This window comes from Lupinus angustifolius, chromosome LG11 (assembly GCF_001865875.1).
Source record: "Lupinus angustifolius cultivar Tanjil chromosome LG11, LupAngTanjil_v1.0, whole genome shotgun sequence".
In the NCBI taxonomy this organism is placed as follows: Eukaryota; Viridiplantae; Streptophyta; class Magnoliopsida; order Fabales; family Fabaceae; genus Lupinus; species Lupinus angustifolius.
In genome coordinates, this window is record NC_032019.1 from 10,336,088 (window position 1) to 10,355,539 (window position 19,452).

The following is a 19,452-nucleotide window of genomic DNA, read 5'->3' on the forward strand; positions in this document are numbered from 1 at the left end:
GTGATGTTGTTAGTGTTAGGAGACGAGTCCAATAGTGGTGGAAGGTAAATAGAAGAAGGTGAACCGAGTATAGGGCCTAGGCTCCAGATGAGGTGCTAACTCTAGTCTCCTTGGAACTGTTTGTGGCAGTGCAGACACGATGGAACCATCACCAGTGTTGTTCTTCTCGAACAAACGGGATGTCACCCATTCACCTTATTCAGTAAAGAACAATTAACCATTTAATTTTAATTAATAAGTGAAAATAAAAAATGGATCCACCATGTATAACATTTCTCACAAGCTAATGTAATTTGATGATGAAGATGAAGATGTTTTACAGCAGAGGAAGATGAAAAGATATTAACAGTGTTAGTTTTAAAATTATTAAAATACAAAATAATATGTCACTTTAAATTACATGGTTAAATATGATTGGTGGGGACAGGATTTGGCACATAGTGTTGGGACAGGTGATCTTGTTCCCGGCAAAAAACCTATGACGACGTAAGCATGTATAGTAAACTTGATCTAAGCATGCATTCTAGCTCTACTATGACTAATAGGTTGTAGTGTAGAAGGTTCTCTCCTCCAATTTGTCATTGTAAAAGAGTTGTTGTATACATATCAAAAACTTTGAAGTTACCATATTTTAAGTTATCATTGTTCATTCATTTCTACTTTCTAGTAATCATTGCTTTTTTGACATTTTGATTGTCATATAGGAGAGAAATGAATTTTGTTTTTTTTTTACGTGGATGAAGATTGGGAAAGAATTCAAGTACTAAATGAAGAATGTGTGATGGAAAATGCAATAGATATGGATTAATTACAAGATAATGTGAAAGAAATTTAAATTAGTATGAAATAACATGTTAAATAATCCATAAAAGTTATGGTTGTGGTTGTTGTGTTTTGTGTTGTATTTAATGTTAGTGTTATATTTGTATTTATATGTCTAAGTAGATAGTGTTTGAAGATGGTGTTTTTAAGGATAGATAGTAGAAGTCATATGTATGTATTGAACATTGATCATGAATGAAATGAACTTATATTATTGTTGTATGTGGAGAGTTTTAATATAATATTCTTGTTCATTGCATTTTGAGCAAATTGTATCTAGAGCGAATACAAGAAAAATTCAAAAACTAAATTGTAGATAAAACAAATTGGACCACATTATAATATATAGACCAAATAGTGTCCATTACAAGAGTTCATCAAATTAAAAGACTTCGACAAAATAAAGGCATCAAATTAGAGAGATCATTACAATAGTTCCAGGAGAAGATTATATATTGTTTGCATATTTTCTTGTGGTTCTTAGCAGTCTAAACTTTGAAGATGTGTTCTTGGTTAGAATGCATTTCCTAATGATGTCATTTGTTTAATAAAATCGAGAAAATGGACTGTTACAAACGACGTCTTCTAACTCACATGTCAAAAATAGCAATAGACAAAATATAGGTGACCATGTCTGGGAAGGTCTATCGCATAAATAACAAAATATGTTTTCTTTGTGTTAACAACTTGGGGATGTAGCTCAGATGGTAGAGCGCTCGCTTAGCATGCGAGAGGTACGGGGATCGATACCCCGCATCTCCATTTTAATTTTTCCCCACACAATAAAGATATCCAATAAATAAATGTTGCTACAGATGGGTTCGGCTCCACTTCGAGCCCCATAACAATCTTTATAATTTATTTCTCTTTAAATTATGGAATTTCATGTATAAAAAAACAAGGAGGCGCATTTGAATATCAGTAAAAAGAATGAGTATATAAATTTTCATGAATTATATATAAAGAATGTATAGGTTTGAAAGTTTTTAAATTTTACATTATTCTTTCTGCATATTTTTAAAATTTTAAAAAAATATTTAATGCATTACATATAAATTGATTATGTTGCAAGTTGCCTTTACCATAAAGGTCAATTATACTATAATTTGAAGTAATAAAATATATCTGAATTACTTGTTTTCATACCGTCACCATACATGTTTAAAATTACTTTTACTATATAAATTATTTTAGAGAGTTTATATTAGTACTTTAATCTATCCTTTTAATTTAGTTAGATTACTTTAATGAGTAGTATATATATATATATTAGTGTGAAATTACATTTATTCTATTATTTTCCTATAATATACATTATTTAGAATTTAATGAAATTTCAAGAGATATATTAAACTTTTATTTTATGATATATATTTTTTATGGTACACTTATGATTTCACAATGTCTATATCTCATTAGAGGTAGATAACTTTATATTATTTTTGTATTACAAAACTCAAAGTTATCTAGAACTTTTGTTCACAAAATAATTTCCTTATAGTTATTAGTTTCCTTGAATGTGTGTACAAACTTCTTGTACCAAAAATAATGACAATTCCCTTTATTTGGTTGATTTTCCATTTTGATATATGGGTACTTTCCTTTATTTTCTCCCAGGTGAGAAATGGTGTTACTTTTTTGGAACTTTTGGTAAGGACTGCATTAGTGTAGCAATTAATGACCTAGAGAGTGTTTTCATCCTCCAATTTGAAGCAAAAGTCAAATTGATCTAAAGTTCATCAATTTTGAGGCTACTAAATGGATGCATACTCGTAGCTTAAGGATCATTAGTGTGAATTTGGTTAGGTGTGTTGCTTTAAATCCAAGATTGCTAGCTATACCAACATATGTTTATTTGTTTCACTAATCTATGCCCTGTTCCAACTACAACAAGGGGAATAAAGTAGATTGAAGGGATATACATGAATTGACCAAACATAAACATAAGAATAGAACAAAGGGAGGGAAACAGAAGTGACCTTGGCCTGGGACTGGCACTGGCACTGTCATACTCAAACATTTTAATGATTTTATAGCCCTGTGGGAGCCCCATCTTATACAGTAGTTATTTATTTAAGCCTTAAATATGATAATATGTGTGTGTGTTGAGACTGTGAGGTTCTCAATTTGATGCATTGATTGTAATCTCCTCATTTCCTTGTATTTTGCTAGTTTTATATCTAGCAAAATAAATTATAGAAGAAGGACTCACTATGTGCTTAATCATGTAGTGGCAAAGTATTGAGAAAGTCACAAACAATTTTTGTGATGGGTATGAAGTACAAATGAGTAAGTGTGGAAAAGAAGTGCAAAAGTAGATGAATGTTACCATAATTTTAACGTGCAAAACATCAAATTGAGAAGTAAACACTCTCACACGACCTAGTTAATGAATGTTTTTATTATATAGAGTAGTATTATAATATTTATGTCTTTATCCAAAAGGATAACATTCAATCTCACAAAAAAAGATGTAATACAAAGTATCTCTATTCACTCTATAAGAATATTAGTCACACATTATGTTGTATCAATTGCCTTACTTTTTATTTATGTTGTTTTTCTCACTTGTTTGTGATTTCTTCTTCACAAATTCCCTAAAGTGAAGGGAAAAAGACTCCTTCAAAAAGAAATGATGGATAATTAATCTTTGTCATACACATTGAAAATCTTACCTTCAACTTTTTATGTTGAAATTCATAATATTAGAGAGACAATAAATAATTCAATTTTTTTGGAAATATATGAATGTATTAGAAGGATCGTCTTTGGTGTGAAGGTTTTGATAGTTCATCAAAAAAACTATCAGCGGCAAAATAAATTTTATTAATAGTATACAAAACATACAGAATTATAAGAAATTGCAAGACTAAAATTCAAAAAAACATGATGTGTGTAAAAAAATAAGTGGTTTAAATCAATTTCCTAAAACAATTATGTGAGTTCGCAAACCAATAGATTATTATAGGCTTGCTACTTCTTATATTAATCTAAAGTCAAGATTTTATATTTATTTGTTGTTTTAAATATGGTTGGATACTCTTTTTAGCCCATCACTAAATTCATGACCCACCAAGTGGTGAGCGGATTCATATAATTTTCTTACATAAACTTATCGGACTCATGGAACCTGCACTCCTCTTGGTCTAAAATGGAATTTCCATTATTCAACTTATTCACCTTCTGCTCACATATTTCTAATTAAAATGTAACCAAACTATGTATTAATTTCTAAAGTGTATGTATAACTTTATCACTTTCCTAAATTCGGTATGGAAGTGTATCTATCTTGAAAAACTTAGATTAAACCAAACTATGTTTTGATTCAATTTTTAGATCCTAACTTTTGAAATCAACCATTTGTGATTAGATATTTTCTGTTTTTTTCTTACTTACTCTCCCTCAACAAATGAGCGTCACTCACTCCGAATAAACCTTTAAAAGTAATACAGTATTTTTGGTACATGAAAAAGATAAAGAACATGGGAATAAAGCTACCAATTTTGATAAGGATAAGATAATAATGTTTGATAAAGTTTTCAAAAATTATTTTGGTGTCTCATTAATGATATTATCTCAGTAACTTGTTTTGGAGTAGTGTAATCAATATTGATCCAAAATAGTTTTGATCAATTTAGGTTTTTTACCCCTCTCTCTCCCAACCTATCTAAATAATCTAAAATTAAAAGTAACTTTAGAAGTTTTTTCAATAGGGCTATCAAATCATATATTATGTTTATTGACAAACAAAACATTAATCTTTAAAATTTTCATAACTATTTCATTTACAGCTTTTCTGAGTCTTCCTCTATAAATTGGATAAATCTTCATTTGATTCACTCTTACTATTAGGGTTTCTAGTGACTTCCTCCATACATGTCCAAATTAACTAATTTGTGATTTTATCATCTTATCTAATATGTTCACTCATTTTTACAACATTTTTATCCATGTTAATTAGATAGAGTTTATTCTCTTATTGGTTGACATTTTAATATTGTGTTTCTCATAAGTGTGTAGTAAAACTCCCCTAAAGCATTCTTTCATTTGAATCTTGTGATTTACATGTTCATCAATTTTCACATTGTCTTGAATGATTGCCTCTTCAGACCACATGATTTACTATAATATATGATGAGGTTTTGTTGATTAATATTTTTGAATATAAAGAGTATTAATCTTTTACATCTTCAATATATCATTTATCAATTATTTATTAAATGTCATCGACTCTCGAATGAAAGTAATATGCATGGATGATGGATGATAAAATTGTACAAACATTAAAAATAAATAAATATTAAACTCATTAATTATTATGTCATAATAAGTTTTTTAATTAATATGCATTTTAATGTATATCATTGAAATGGAAAAAAGTAATTATGACAAACATCATACAAGAAGCAAAGGAAGTAAAACACTTTTTTTTTGCTTTCTACTGTATTTATTCATACGGTTAAAGTAAAACAATCAATTTTATTAAATAGAATAATCAATAATGAGCTAATTTGAATAAATATATTATCAGCACATCATCCACTATTAATTTGTATTATTTTATTATTTTTGTTTGTTTTAAAGTTAATAATGGTTAATAAATCAATGATGAATAATTTACTAATTGTATAAAAGAAACTCTTACATTATCAGTGTACACATATTAAATTTTTATATTATAATTTTTAATTAAGAAAGAAAACCAATAAAATTCTAATTGTTATATTTATATATATAATAAATACATTTTAGATAGTTTACTTTTCCTGGAATTTGAATTTGATCCCAAATTCATTTGAAGTGTTATCTGCAACAAGTTTTATTCAATTTTAATATATGAGTCTAACTCCAACTTACGTTTAGGTTTGACTGACTGAGTTTATAGATATTCTTTGCTGCAATGAAGTTTCACAAGATTCTTCAGTGCCGTTGATTCAACGAACCCAAATTTCATATGATTCGTCCACCACTCACTTTCCTTCTCCCACTCACACAACCACTGAACCACCTTTCTCATTTCTGCCACTCCATAATCACTTTTATAAAAAAATCAAAATCAAAATCAAAAATCAAAATCACTTGTGGAATTGCATTAAATGCTTTTTTTTGAGAGAGTTGAGAAACATAAAAAAACATTACATAGTATTAAATGCTGCAGCTGAGATTCTCACCCACCAAAACAAATCACTTCCCAATTCCTCAAATGACTAAATCCCATTTTTATCCCTCTCCTTCTTCTTCTTCTCCTCAATGTCCTCTTCTTCTTCTTTTCCTTCTCCACCACCCACTACTTACCTTACCAACATTGGCTTTGGCTATTCCATTGCCATTGCCCTTGGCTTCCTCTTCCTCCTCTCCACTCTCATCCTTTCTTCTTACCTCTGTCTCCGAACTATCCGCAATCGTAACCGCAACCGCAATTTAAACAATAACCGAAACACCAATAATGACAATAACAATAATAATAATAATAACTCTGACGGCGTCGTTTTGCCGCGTATTATATTCGTAGCGGAAGAAGATGAGGAGAATCAAAACGACGACGTTGCAACGGGGCTTGAACAAAACGTCATAAACTCCTACCCGAGGTTCGAGTACAATAAGGAAGTGGTTTATGGTGTGGGCCATGATGCCACGTGTTCGATCTGTTTGTGTGAGTATAAGGATTCGGAGATGCTGAGGATGATGCCGGAGTGTCGTCACTATTTTCACTTATGTTGTCTTGATTCGTGGTTGAAGCTTAATGGGTCTTGTCCTGTTTGCCGGAACTCGCCGCTTCCGACGCCAGTTTCTACGCCGCTGCAGGAGGTTGTACCGCTGGCTCAGTACGCGGCTGATAGAAGGGGAAGACGGTGATTTTCTTCTTCTTTTTTTAGGTTAATGTTTGATTTGGTTGTGAGAATGAGAGTAGATTGGAGATGGTAGTGTTGATTTGGGTGGTGAGTATTTTGATGGATCAATGGGAAATGAAGAATTTTTATCAACTAGGTGCTATTGATATTACTAGGGGTTTGAATTTGATGATCTAACTCAATACAAGTGTTTTTTTTTTGCTTTCATAGAATATGGATTCAAGTAAAATTGGTGTTTGGATGATTGATTGCCTCTATGAAGGTTAGCAAGGGTTATGAATTATGCTCATGGTTGTAAAATATAGTCTGCGATTGTAGCTAATCGGATATATTGCAGTTTTGGTAGTTTTCATAATTGTATTACGATCGCAATTAGGACTTCATCTGATACAGCCATATTTGTCATAATATATAGTAACTTAACATTATTTTAACGGACGACTGTAACCACAATTTAAAACTGTAGTCACAATGATCATTGTACCCATTACTTTGGAGGTGAGTGAGTCTTGTCTTTTGCTGACTGGTTACCTGCTGAAGCTAATAGCAGTTTGACCCATAGGCCACTTAACAGTACATGACTATTATAGTATGTCACCTAAGTTTCATACCTAGTTTGCAGCACACTCAATATTTGAACATTATGTGTTTGTTAAGCATGTGTGAAGAGAATTTTTTCACAACACAATCTCATTGTTGAAACTTGAAAACAATATACGGCTAAGATAACATCTATTGTCTCATAAAGTATGTTATAATTGGCCGATCAAAAAGTGTGGCATACTTTGTGAGACAGCAAATGTTTGTCTCGTACTGATTTCAGTTATTTTTTCAAAGTTTGATCTAATTTGCCTCCATTCAGAAGGAGAGATTGCTACAGTTTTGTTTCCCTTTTTCCAATCCACGGGGCCCATTTAGTTGTCATCATTAGCATACAGCTTCTATTTGGTATCCTTTCATTCTGGAGATATGGCTTCTGCCCATGTTTATAGCCCCAATATTCTGTTCATATCGACCTTGATTACAAGAATTAGATGGAATATCCTATTCAGCAATAGAGAATGTCAAAAGTTCTCTAGCACTTCTATGAGCATGTCAATGTATAATGTTCTTTAGTTTTATGTAATCTAGCTGAAGTGGTGAATTGTATTTTAGCCTTGCTTCAGCTTCACTTCATACTTTTAGCAGTGAGAAGGTTATCACTTATCTGTAACTGTATAGCACATGTGGCACAAGCCCTTGCTTGTTGCATTCACAAATACTAAATTACTAGTTCTTTTTGTATTGTTCTAGATGTAAAACTTGGACATGTGCAACCTTATTGACTTCACCCACTAGACAGCCACATGTGCTAGTTCTTTGTATCCTTAACTGCTTTTCCTAGTTTCTTGCTGTTAGTGGTCCTCTAGATCTGTGTAATAATGGACTCACATTATTTTTATCAAGTTATAGTTAACTAAAATATAAGATTCACTTTTTTCTGATTGAAACAAAGTACATGTTAAGCAATCACTACAATTCTTAGACAGCCACGTGTGCTAGTTCTTTGTATCCTCAGCTGATTTTCCTAGTTTCTTGCTGTTAGTGGTCCTCTAGATCTGTGTAACAGTTGACTTGCATTATTTTTATCAAGTTATTTACTGAAATATAACATAGCAATCACTTTTTGCTGATTGAAACAAAGTAATTGTTAAGAAATCACTAGAATGCTTAGACGATCCGCTAGGCAAGTGCCGAACTCCATTTATAGTAGCATGAGTAGGATATTAATCCAACCTCAATAAATATCCTGTATTCCCAGTTGTTGATTCTGGTTTACCATGATGCTTCTATAACTTGAGAGAATATCACACTCCATACTGACACCATCAAAGTAATCGGCTTCAAGGTGTTATCCCATGATCCATTTTCCTGTCCTAATCACAATTTCCGTTTTGATGCTATGGCTGCATGAGTGTCTTCTCTTTGAGATACACATGTTCAGTCATTTCTTAATCTAAAACTGCTTATCTCATCTTCATGCAATCTTTTGGTATTCTCACTTCCGAAGATTGAGGAATGACAAAACAGAATGCTAATCCAAAGTTAAAAAGATGCAGAAGTGTTTACTGTTTAATCTTTTTACCAGCTGCTCTTGCTCTTCTCCTCTGTGGTGTTACCATGTCCAAGTTCCTGTCCTTCAAATCATTTATTGGTACTGACTCTTTATATGCCCACCTGAACATTGGGGGCACAAGTGCGAATCAAAATGACGTGATGATTACTGTGCAAACTGTGATACAGAGAATTCAAGAGGAAATGGACAGACTGAGGGGAAGAGCAAATGATCCATCATCACCATCTGTATATAAACAAGCTGCCTTTCTTGCTGACATATTAGGACATCTCGAGTCAGTCAATGCACCTCATCAGCAGAGTAGTAGTTTCACCGTTCATCCTCTTTTGAAAGAAAGGAAACAATCCGATGAACCTGCGGATTACTTTCTGCGAGAAGAGATTCGTAAGTATGTCAAAATCAAGCCTAACAGATTAGGAAAACAAAATTTTATGGGAGCAAATGCAACCTTCACCAGCATAGGACATGCTTGCTTTGCCATGAGGGAAGAACTAGAAGAATACATGGATTATGATATCGGCGAAATCTGCAATGATGACTGGAAACTAGCTCAAAAGCTTATGGTTCATGGATGTGATCCTCTACCAAGGCGAAGATGCTTTTCAAGATCCCCTAAGCTATACACCCAACCATTCCCCATCAATGAGTCCATGTGGAAACTCCCTGATGACAGAAATGTCAGATGGAGTGAATACCGTTGCAAGAACTTTTCTTGTCTCGCAAGCAATACTGCTCGTAAGGGATTCTTCAAGTGTGCCGACTGCTTCAATCTCACTAATCACGAGTTGCCAAGATGGGTAAAATTGAACACAGATCCAAACCAGTCAGCTGATTTCCTTATCTCTGATGTTCTCGGCATTAAGCCAGGAGAGATCAGAATAGGATTGGATTTCAGTGTTGGAACTGGCACGTTTGCTGCTAGAATGAGTGAATTCAATGTGACAATAGTTTCAGCATCTATCAATCTCGGCGCACCCTTCAGTGAAATGATAGCTCTTAGAGGACTTGTTCCTCTCTACTTGACTATAAACCAAAGACTTCCATTTTTCGACAACACCCTCGATTTGATTCACACAACGAGATTTCTCGATGGGTGGATTGATTTCGTGCTCCTGGATTTCATATTGTATGATTGGGATAGAGTTCTGAGGCCAGGGGGGTTGCTTTGGATTGACAGCTTTTTTTGCTTGAAGGAAGATTTGTATGATTACTTGCAAGCCTTCAAAATGCTGAGATATAAGAGACACAAATGGGTTGTTGTTCCAAAACTTGATAAGCATGATCAGGAAGTGTTCTTTTCTGCTGTTTTAGAAAAGCCTCCTAGGCCATTCCGGTGATCTACATTTATGTTATGTTATTTATCTATTTGCCTATTTGGTTTTTAACATCCTTAATCTAAGCTAAAGGTTTAAGACTCACGTTAAACTTTGAATATTGCAGACTTCTCTTTTGTATTTTGTTAATGATAGTTGTTTAGAAATGATTGTTTATTTTAATATGTCAAAAAATGAGCTTAATTGTTGAACATATAGTTTAAGGACAAGGATCTGTTGTCCTAAACTCTGTCACAGACCAATCCTATTATGGCACGTTAGTTAAAAAAATTAAATATTCATAACTTTATTAAGAAGTGATTGGTCAGGGACGTGGTTGGGGACAGAAAATCCTCATCTATGGTTTAATGTCATCAACCACGTTTTACCAACTTATTTAAATTTAAGTGTAAATTACACTTACACCCTTGAGTTTTAATAAAATTAAACAAATCATCCATCCTTTTTTAACGTTACATAAATCACTCTTAATTATATACAAATATTACCTTTACTACTCATGTCTTTAGGAGAGATAAATGTAATTTCTTAAACAAAAAATGGAGACGGGTGTAATTAAGTCAAATAAAATACGGTATATATTCATTATTTTGGTTCGTCACAAATTGTGTCAATAAATTTGAGGAGATGTTTAAATCACTCTTGTATTATATTGTAACTAACCAAAATAATGAATAGATACCGACTTTTTTACCATTTGGACTTGTCTTCACACTATAACATATTTTGTTTAACTTAATTACACTTGTCACCATTTTTAAAAAAAAAATATATTTATCTTTCTGACAGGAGTAGTCAATGTAATATATATAAAGACATGCTTGTATAATTTCACTAAAAATTAGGGTATCTGTATAATTTTACTCTAAAATTAATTATTCATCTTCTATTTTCCTTTTAAATTGGTAACACTGCCAACCCACATTCCAGCATATTTTAATTTTTTTAAATAATATTAAATCCAGATTTTTTTATTTTTACTTCATGTTTGAATGATATGGAGAGCTTTATATATATTTTTCTATTAGGTTAATTAGCGTAAAAATTATATTATTAGCTGATTTTTAATATTCTTTAGTTTTTAAATATTATTTACAACTAGTGTGTACAAGCATTTCGTACCTACTGACGAATATTGTGTGATATTCCATATTCAATTTTATATATTTCATTTTTTTTAATTAGAATGTATTTGTTGTGTTCGGTGTACTTTATATTATATTTTTTGTCTTTATGATAATGTTTAATTTAAGGTGAGATATGTGGTTAATTAATGTATTGGTGGTGGTTGCTTATGATTATATAATTTTTTTGTAAAAATTAAATAATGTGAAGGACAAAATAAGAAATAAAAATTACATCACAAAGGAAATTATTTCAAGTTTTGACTTTATATATAGTATAGATAATGTGTGGAGCAAAATACCATTATGGTTGCCCGTTCAAACTGTTGGTCAAACCCTCGTAGACCAATTTAGTTGTGCTCATGCATCTTGCTCTTATAATAAACCTTACATCAACACCTTACAGATACTGTTTGTGTTAATGAAATACTTTTTAGGCTATCCCACTTGAGAATATCACTTAACTATGTTTTGTAGTTTTTTTATTAGAGAATAAAATGTTTATGGTATAATTTATCTTCTTAAATTCACTCATTATTTAGTATGTGTTTAATTTTTGTTATATAACATGTGTCTTGTTTTTTATTTTTATAATAATATAAAATAAAACACATATCAAAGAATTAATGAATTTAATGAGATAAGTTATATATAATGTACTTTATTTTTTATATAAAAATGTATATTTTTTTATCTGGGACTAGTTATATCTGATTGGGTTGTAACATACTTGAGCTCAGTATCCAATTCATATAGTATTATGATACAATATAATAGGGGTGAGCAAGACCCATAGACCCGTCTCAACTCGATGACTAAGGGATGGGTCTGACTCATCCAAATAAATAAAAAATGACAGACTTGATTAAAAGTGATAGATCTATCGTCAAAAAAGGACGGGTTCGGGTCTATGTCTAAGTCACCTGACCCGTCTCTTATAGTTATATATCAAGACTAGTTGAATAGCTATATATCAATACCCATTATATTCAGCCCACATAACTCAAATACCTACAAACCCACACAACATATGTACACCTACTCATTGTGCTCAACCATGAGTCTTGATTGATAGAAAACCACTTAATCTCTAGTTTTTATGTACTTTGTGTGAATTCCGATTTAAGTTTCATTTTTCAGTTAATAGATAGTTATTGTATTCATGTTTGTGTGAACTTTAGAGTATTGACATGTTGTCATTTAGTTCTCATGTATTCTTTTATCATTTACAAGAACACTTATGTTAAAACTTTACACTTTCAATTATTCTGAAATTTTCAATATCTTTTATAATTTCACTCACACGATTGTTGATTGTGATAGTTTTAGTTTGAATGATGCAATTTACGGTTTATAGTTTATATACTGTTGTATATGGGATGTAGGTTTTAGTTGAGTTTATATACATATTATGATAATTTTGATTGTGCATGCTTAAAGATTTAAGAAAAAAATCTCTTATTTTGGACTCGTCCCTCACGTGTCTCATCATAATTAGGAACAGGCTTGAGTTCAAAAATTGACCCGGTCAATATTTAGGGACGGATGAGGGACATGCTTAACCATCCTAACTCGTCCCACTTTCACCCCTACAATGTAATATTGTTAGTGTAAAATTTGTTTTATATATGTTCATTGTTTTATTCACCATTTATTTGTATTCTTTATTCATAAGAGATAACGATAATTAAATGTGAATGATAAATGATGATATGTAAGTGTAGAAACTCTTACATTATTATTGCATCAATTTTTGTAATTATAATATGATAATGAATAAATAAGCATTTAAGTAAGTTAGGAAGATGAAAAGGAAAGTAAAATAAATTTCATTCTAAATTATGGAAATAAATTTGGATAACTTAATGCCAATTCATTAACTTCAAATAATTTAAATTATTAATAAAACGAATAAAAAAGAGCAAGTTAAAGTTCTTACTAAAAAATAAAAATGGAAAAGTTTTACCTAATGTGCGAGGAACCCAAAATTAAAAGAAAAATAATTCTAATTAACATATTATGAATCTATCATATTTATACTAAATATCTAATGTTTTTATTTTTTTTATTTATAAACATTCCATGTACAATTATATTCATGAATGTTGTATATGGAAAACTTGCAAGAGAAGATTCCTAGGAGGGTATTTTGAAGTCGTTAAACTAACTGATAGAAAGAAAATAAGCACCACTTCAGCAAGGATATATTATTGGACCCTGCTTCAATGCAAGGCAAGCCAATATCATTCAATTAAATAGAGGAGGTGTTTTTACATGGGTAGTATCATCTCTTTCACCTCTTTCTAACTTCTCTCTTAATATATTTGCTTTCTATGAATATCAATTTGAGCATTGGATTCCATTTTCACATATTCAGGCAAGATTGTCTATGGCTAATTTCTTAACTTAGTTCATCATCATCAAAACATTCTAATGTTGGTTCCCAACCTTAGCCCAACCTATTCAAGATCAACATCAACCCGAATTAATATGAAAACATCATTATTACATTACTCTCCATTTATTAAGGAACACGAGCCTATTATGTGTTTGACTTGCATTTGATTTTTATTTTCAATTAAATTTTAAAAAACTTAAACCTATACAAATTATTGTTTGAAAGTAACAACAAATATTAATTTAAATACCAAAAACTGTTACAAACTTCTACTTCAAATTTACTTATCAATCATTTTTAATTGATGACCACCCATTTCTTTAAAAAATAAACTAAGCCATGGGAGTTGTTAACATTTACACCCTCCATGTGAAAGTCAATGTGATGATGTTAAATCTACAAAAAGCAGTACTACCTAAGAAAAAATGGATAAATACATATTCAACACATCATATTTAAAGATATTTTTATTCATATTTTTTAATATTATCATTTAAGATTAAATTTTAATTTGTTATCAATATTTTATGAATTGTTATAGATTACTATATTAGTGATTATAATCCAAATCTACATCCGCCACCTGTCCCCTCACCTTTAACATGTCGTTCACTTACTGGCGAAGGAATCCCATTACATCACCCACTCTGTATCAGCCAGTAACTTTAGCTTAACCCTAGCTTCTACCATTAAAACAAACGCCGTCAATCACTACAGCATAAAAAAAATAGGATCATATCTTCTTCCACAAATTATATCAGGTAATTTATTAAAAAAATATATTTAAATTAAAATTTTAATTATTAAATATTTTTCTGACCAATCACATTAATTAACACATATATAAATGATAACATATTTTGTAGGTCAGAAGATATTCTCGAGTAAAAAATACACCTCAACAGTTTCAAAATTTAAACGCCGTCTCCTTCTCCGTTTATAATTTTCAAAATTCGTCCCGAACCTAAGAGGTTCGAATCCCGAGCCTCGTGATTCGCAACACTATAAATAACAAAGCGAGATTCTCGTTTCTTACACAGCGGCGAGTGAAGAAAATATTGATTCCTATCTGTTGCAAAAATCGAATTTTTAGGTTAATCATTTTCGGACAAAAAAATGGCGGAAGAGACCGAGAGGAACGGAGAATCGTTGATTGAGAAGATAACAGAGAAGATTCACGGTCACGATTCTTCATCCTCCGATTCCGATTCTGATTCCGAAAAACCTGTTGCTTCATCTATTAAGGAAAAGGTGTTTCGTCTTTTCGGGAGAGAAAAGCCAGTTCATTCCGTTTTTGGTGGTGGAAAGGGTATAAATTTCTCTCTACTGTGTTTACTTGTTATTCTAAATTTCTAGATCTGTGATCTGAGTGGATTTAATGGAATGACTTTATCATTTATTGTTGGGCGAAAAAAGTAAATTTTGAAATGATGTGTATTGTTAAATTTGCAGATGGATCTAAGTATTTTGTATTTATCAATTTTTTAATTAAAATGTTTATGAACATTTTTTTGAAATATGTTCAAGTGGCCTATGATTACAGTCAGTGCATTTTTTGAAGAATAATCCTAAACCTGCAATTTAACTGTGTAACTCTTGGGAAAGACATGATTCATAATTTTTGCATCCAGAGTGATGCAGATTTGATTTGCATATACTCTGTGAGCGTGTTTGGATGAGTTTCAAAAAGTATATTATTTTTAGTAAGTTATTATAATGAAATCACTTTCTTGTGAGAAGCAATTTTGGAATCATTTATTTCTGTTAGAGTTGGGTTAAAATCATCACCTTTATATAATTAATTGTGAAAAAAATGGTATGATGCTATTTGTTTATATCAGTATTTTTATTAGCTGTTTAGATCAATAATATTTATTTGATAGTATAGGAATTAGAAAATTATGATTTTTAAAAATAGTAAAAGTGAAATTCAATAAGCTTCAAATTCCTACCTTTTCTAAATACAAATTTTCCTATGATAACTTTTACCCCATATATTAGTTTGTAAACATGTCAAGATTAAATCTATAACAGTTTTTTGTTCTGGTAAGTGATTTTGTAAGAGTTAATATTTTCTAAACATGCTGTTATTGGTTCGTAATTTACTCATTAATTAAACAACTTTTGATTATCTTAGTTAAATATGTTTGTTTTTTGTTATAGCTCATTTTGGTAATAAATTCAGTAATTGCTTGCAGCTGCTGACGTGTTTTTGTGGAGGAACAAGAAGGTATCTGCAGGTGTTCTTGGTGGAGCAACTGCTGTTTGGGTCTTTTTTGAGTTGCTGGAATATCACCTTCTCACTCTAGTCTCTCACATTTCAATTCTATTGCTTGCACTTCTGTTTTTGTGGTCCAATGCTCATACCTTCATCCACAAGTAAGAAATGGATCTTGTTAATTATTCAACTAACTCATAGTAATGTAATTTTCAAGATATGTTTTTATCTAACCATTTGTATGTGTGATGTTAAATAAATTTGTAGGTCTCCTCCTCGCATCCCAGAGGTTCATCTTCCCGAAGAGCCATTCCTGCAAGTTGCATCTGCATTGAGAATCGAAATCAATCGTGGATTTGCTGTCTTGCATAATATTGGCACTGGAAAAGATTTGAAGACATTCCTCTTTGTATGTTACTTGCAAACTTCTAATTCCATGCCCATATTAAATTTATAATTCTTGGGTTTTTGACTTTGTAGACTTTGGCATTTCCTTTTTGGGTGAATACTAAATGTAGTGTTATATTTAGTTTCAATTAAGAAATGAACTAACATCATGCCTTGGTTGATGTTCTGTTAGGTTATCGCTGGGCTGTGGATTCTATCAATTGTGGGGAACTGGGGCAATTTCTTGACCTTGTTCTACATAAGTAAGGATAATTTATACTCATTTTAAATACTTTTAAATTTTCTATTACTTCTGTAATCTTTATGAAGTTTACCGATTTGTATAATCATCATTTCCCGGGCATGCAGTTTTTGTTTTGTTGCACACAGTTCCGGTCGTGTACAACAAGTATGAGGATAAAATAGACCCATTGGCAGAGAAGGCACTCATTGAGATCAAAAAGCAATATGCTGTATTTGATGCGAAGGTCTTGAGTCAGATCTTGAGTAAGATCCCAAAAAGTCTGAAAGACAAGTTAGCTTAGTGTTTGAAGGTTTGTACTGTCAAGAATCGAGATGTATGCTCCAGTTGAGTTTTTCCCTACACCAGAGCCTCCTTTATTTTACCATTAATACCAAGCCTTGTTTAGTATTCAAGTTGGTAACAAGGCTTGGTATGTTGGCGGGTATGAATGGTTGTAGTTTTTAATTTTGCTACAAGCATATGGATGTTGCTGGCTTCAAATGGTGTTGGGCTTGTTTAGTTGTTTTAGTCGTTGAATAAGTAATTGAATTTTTATGGTAAGTTAAAAATAGATTGATATAATGGTATTTTATTTGGGAACTGCTTTTCACTTTTTTGGGTCGCTTGATTGGAAAAAAGTTTATGACGTGCATCCATGAACCAAAAAATTGACCTATGTTGCTGTGATATTCATTCATGTATTTGATTTTTTTTAACTTGTTTCAAGTTTGCCTTTCCATTATAATTACAACGTTAAATTGTTAGTCCCATGTTCTTTCACCCATGGGACTAACAATATGAACTTTTGATAAAAACTGTCTAAACCCACTAAGATTATTTTAGTCGATGGATGCTCAAACATAAACCACTTCAATTCAAAGCTTTTAAACTAAAATCATTTCAGATAATCATCTTTATCTAAAAACATATTTTACAAGTTAATATCTAAACACAAACTGAGACTATTGTTATGGAGCATTTCATTTTGAGTAAAAAAAAATGTATGGATTGTCAATATAAAAGTTTTATAATAATTAGTTTATTATTTACGATTTATTTGGTAAACATTGACTCTTTTTCAAAAGAGTGTAAAATCTATACATTAATGGATTAAAGATTTATGCACATGTTCATCATCTAACATTCATTTAGATTACCTTCAACAATAATTAAGTATTAATGATAAATGATATAATGATGATGTATAAAACAAATGAATGATGAATGATATATTGATTCTGTATAAATCTTTATACTAACAAAACATGACATATTATTCTTTCAAATTTTATGTAAGTATGAGAAAATATGTACCTATTAATGGTGTAAGTTTTTTTACATTATCACTATAATCTATCATTTTTATTTATTGATTATTAACTACTTCATATAAGTAATACAATTATTAATGATATAATAATTGTATATAATTTTTTATAGTAATACATTAACGTTCTCATAAAAGTTGTGATATTTAGAGAGTATAATAGGAAAGAGAAAAATAAATGAACTAATAGTATATGAGTTTTATATACAATAAATGTATCCTTCATATTTAATCATTATTAATTATTTAGAAAAGCTAACACAAATAAATGATGGCTAATGATATAAATTTTTATACTCAAAGTTCATAAGTTTACACTAAATAGGAAAATAATAATATATAAAAAAATGATAATCATTATGAATCTTTTAGGCTTCTAGCTTAGCCAGGAATTTACTCAAGATAGATAAAAACTTGTATGTAAATTGTATAACCAGAGTTGTTACGTAAAATAAACTCTTAAATTTGTTAAATGATACCAATTTTATAATTAATTAAATATTATTAATTTAGTAAAATTAATAGTAACTTTATAATTATTACTTTGTATTTTAGTGTAATGTAATTAATATAATTTATAAATTTTAAAATGAAAAACTGACTAATGAAATGGTGAAAATTCTTCACAATTTTGAAAAACTACTTGAATGTTTTTCTAACGTTATAACCAAAAAGATACTGGTATAATAGAGTAAGACATTACTAAATTTATAAGATTGTCAAAATATTAAAAATTCGATTCTTGTGAATGATATTTGTTAGATAGTGTAGTTACATATCTCAAAAAATTCATTATCCAACAAGGTATAAAATATTATTGATGGTATCAAAAAATGTTATTACAAGGTATAAGCTTCATTTTTAAAAGCTACAAGTACTATTCAAATATCATTTATTAAATGACACTAATAACTTATTCATCAGTTAAAAGTTACAACACACGTGAAAAGCTAAAGCTCAAAAACACTCCTTCAATTAATTGAAAATGGGATGTTAAAAAAAGAAAATACAACGGTCTTAATCGTTTACCTTATCTTAAAAAATCCAGGATGATCGGTGAGATATTGGATGACCAATACTCAAAAAATCATAATGGTAACCCTATCTCCTTATTCTATTTTGAGTATTTTCAATCAACCATAATATTACTATTATTTTTCAATAATAACAATAAAGGTTAAATATACTTAGTCCCTTATATTTCTTTGTTAAATGATTTCAGTATCATTATTTTATTTTAATGATTTTACTCCTTCAGAGGATACATCATACATGTTATTCAAATAGAATTATAAAACATTTAAATAATTTTAAAAATATGCAAACAATTATTTTAAAATAAAATATATATATAATATTTACGTTTTAATTATTAATTTAACTTGTTTCTTTTAAAAAAAAATTGAAAAGTTCATGACATGTATAACTTGTTTCCTCTTATTTGCCATGTTAGAACCATTTGTTAATTTCTGGAGACAAAAACTAAAATTATCGAATAGAAAAATACACTTGACCAAAATTACTCAAAATAAAGCAACGGAACAAAAATCATCAAGTAAACACAAGACCCAACAGATTGAAACAACAACCCACGTGGATGAAGGATTTTATTTAAAAGTTGTTAGTCAGT

The 19,452-nt window shown here is 30.3% G+C and overlaps 2 protein-coding genes and 1 non-coding gene across 3 annotated transcripts; all 3 read left to right on the forward strand.

Moving 5' to 3' along the window:
• TRNAA-AGC lies at positions 1,512–1,584 on the forward strand. The gene has a single exon. It is a non-coding gene; the product is annotated as a tRNA-Ala (tRNA).
• LOC109361330 lies at positions 5,686–10,217 on the forward strand. The gene is made up of 2 exons (XM_019606780.1): positions 5,686–6,439; positions 8,731–10,217. The coding sequence occupies exons 1-2, from the start codon at positions 6,073–6,075 to the stop codon at positions 10,125–10,127; spliced, it is 1,764 nt and encodes a 587-aa protein (XP_019462325.1). The 5' UTR covers positions 5,686–6,072; the 3' UTR covers positions 10,128–10,217.
• Positions 14,670–17,171, forward strand: LOC109361153 (reticulon-like protein B3). Its single transcript, XM_019606491.1, has 5 exons — positions 14,670–14,955; positions 15,845–16,025; positions 16,132–16,273; positions 16,445–16,514; positions 16,621–17,171. Exons 1-5 carry the CDS (start codon positions 14,763–14,765, stop codon positions 16,794–16,796), a joined length of 762 nt encoding a protein of 253 aa, XP_019462036.1. The 5' UTR covers positions 14,670–14,762; the 3' UTR covers positions 16,797–17,171.

Coding starts and splice junctions, on each gene's coding strand:
- LOC109361153 (XM_019606491.1), top strand. CDS start 14,763: ATGGCGGAAGAGACCGAGAGGAACGGAGAATCGTTGATTGAGAAGATA. Junction 16,026..16,131: donor GCTCATACCTTCATCCACAA/GTAAGAAATGGA, acceptor ATAAATTTGTAG/GTCTCCTCCTCGCATCCCAG. Junction 16,515..16,620: donor CTTGACCTTGTTCTACATAA/GTAAGGATAATT, acceptor CCGGGCATGCAG/TTTTTGTTTTGTTGCACACA.
- LOC109361330 (XM_019606780.1), top strand. CDS start 6,073: ATGTCCTCTTCTTCTTCTTTTCCTTCTCCACCACCCACTACTTACCTT. Junction 6,440..8,730: donor CAATAAGGAAGTGGTTTATG/GTGTGGGCCATG, acceptor CCGAAGATTGAG/GAATGACAAAACAGAATGCT.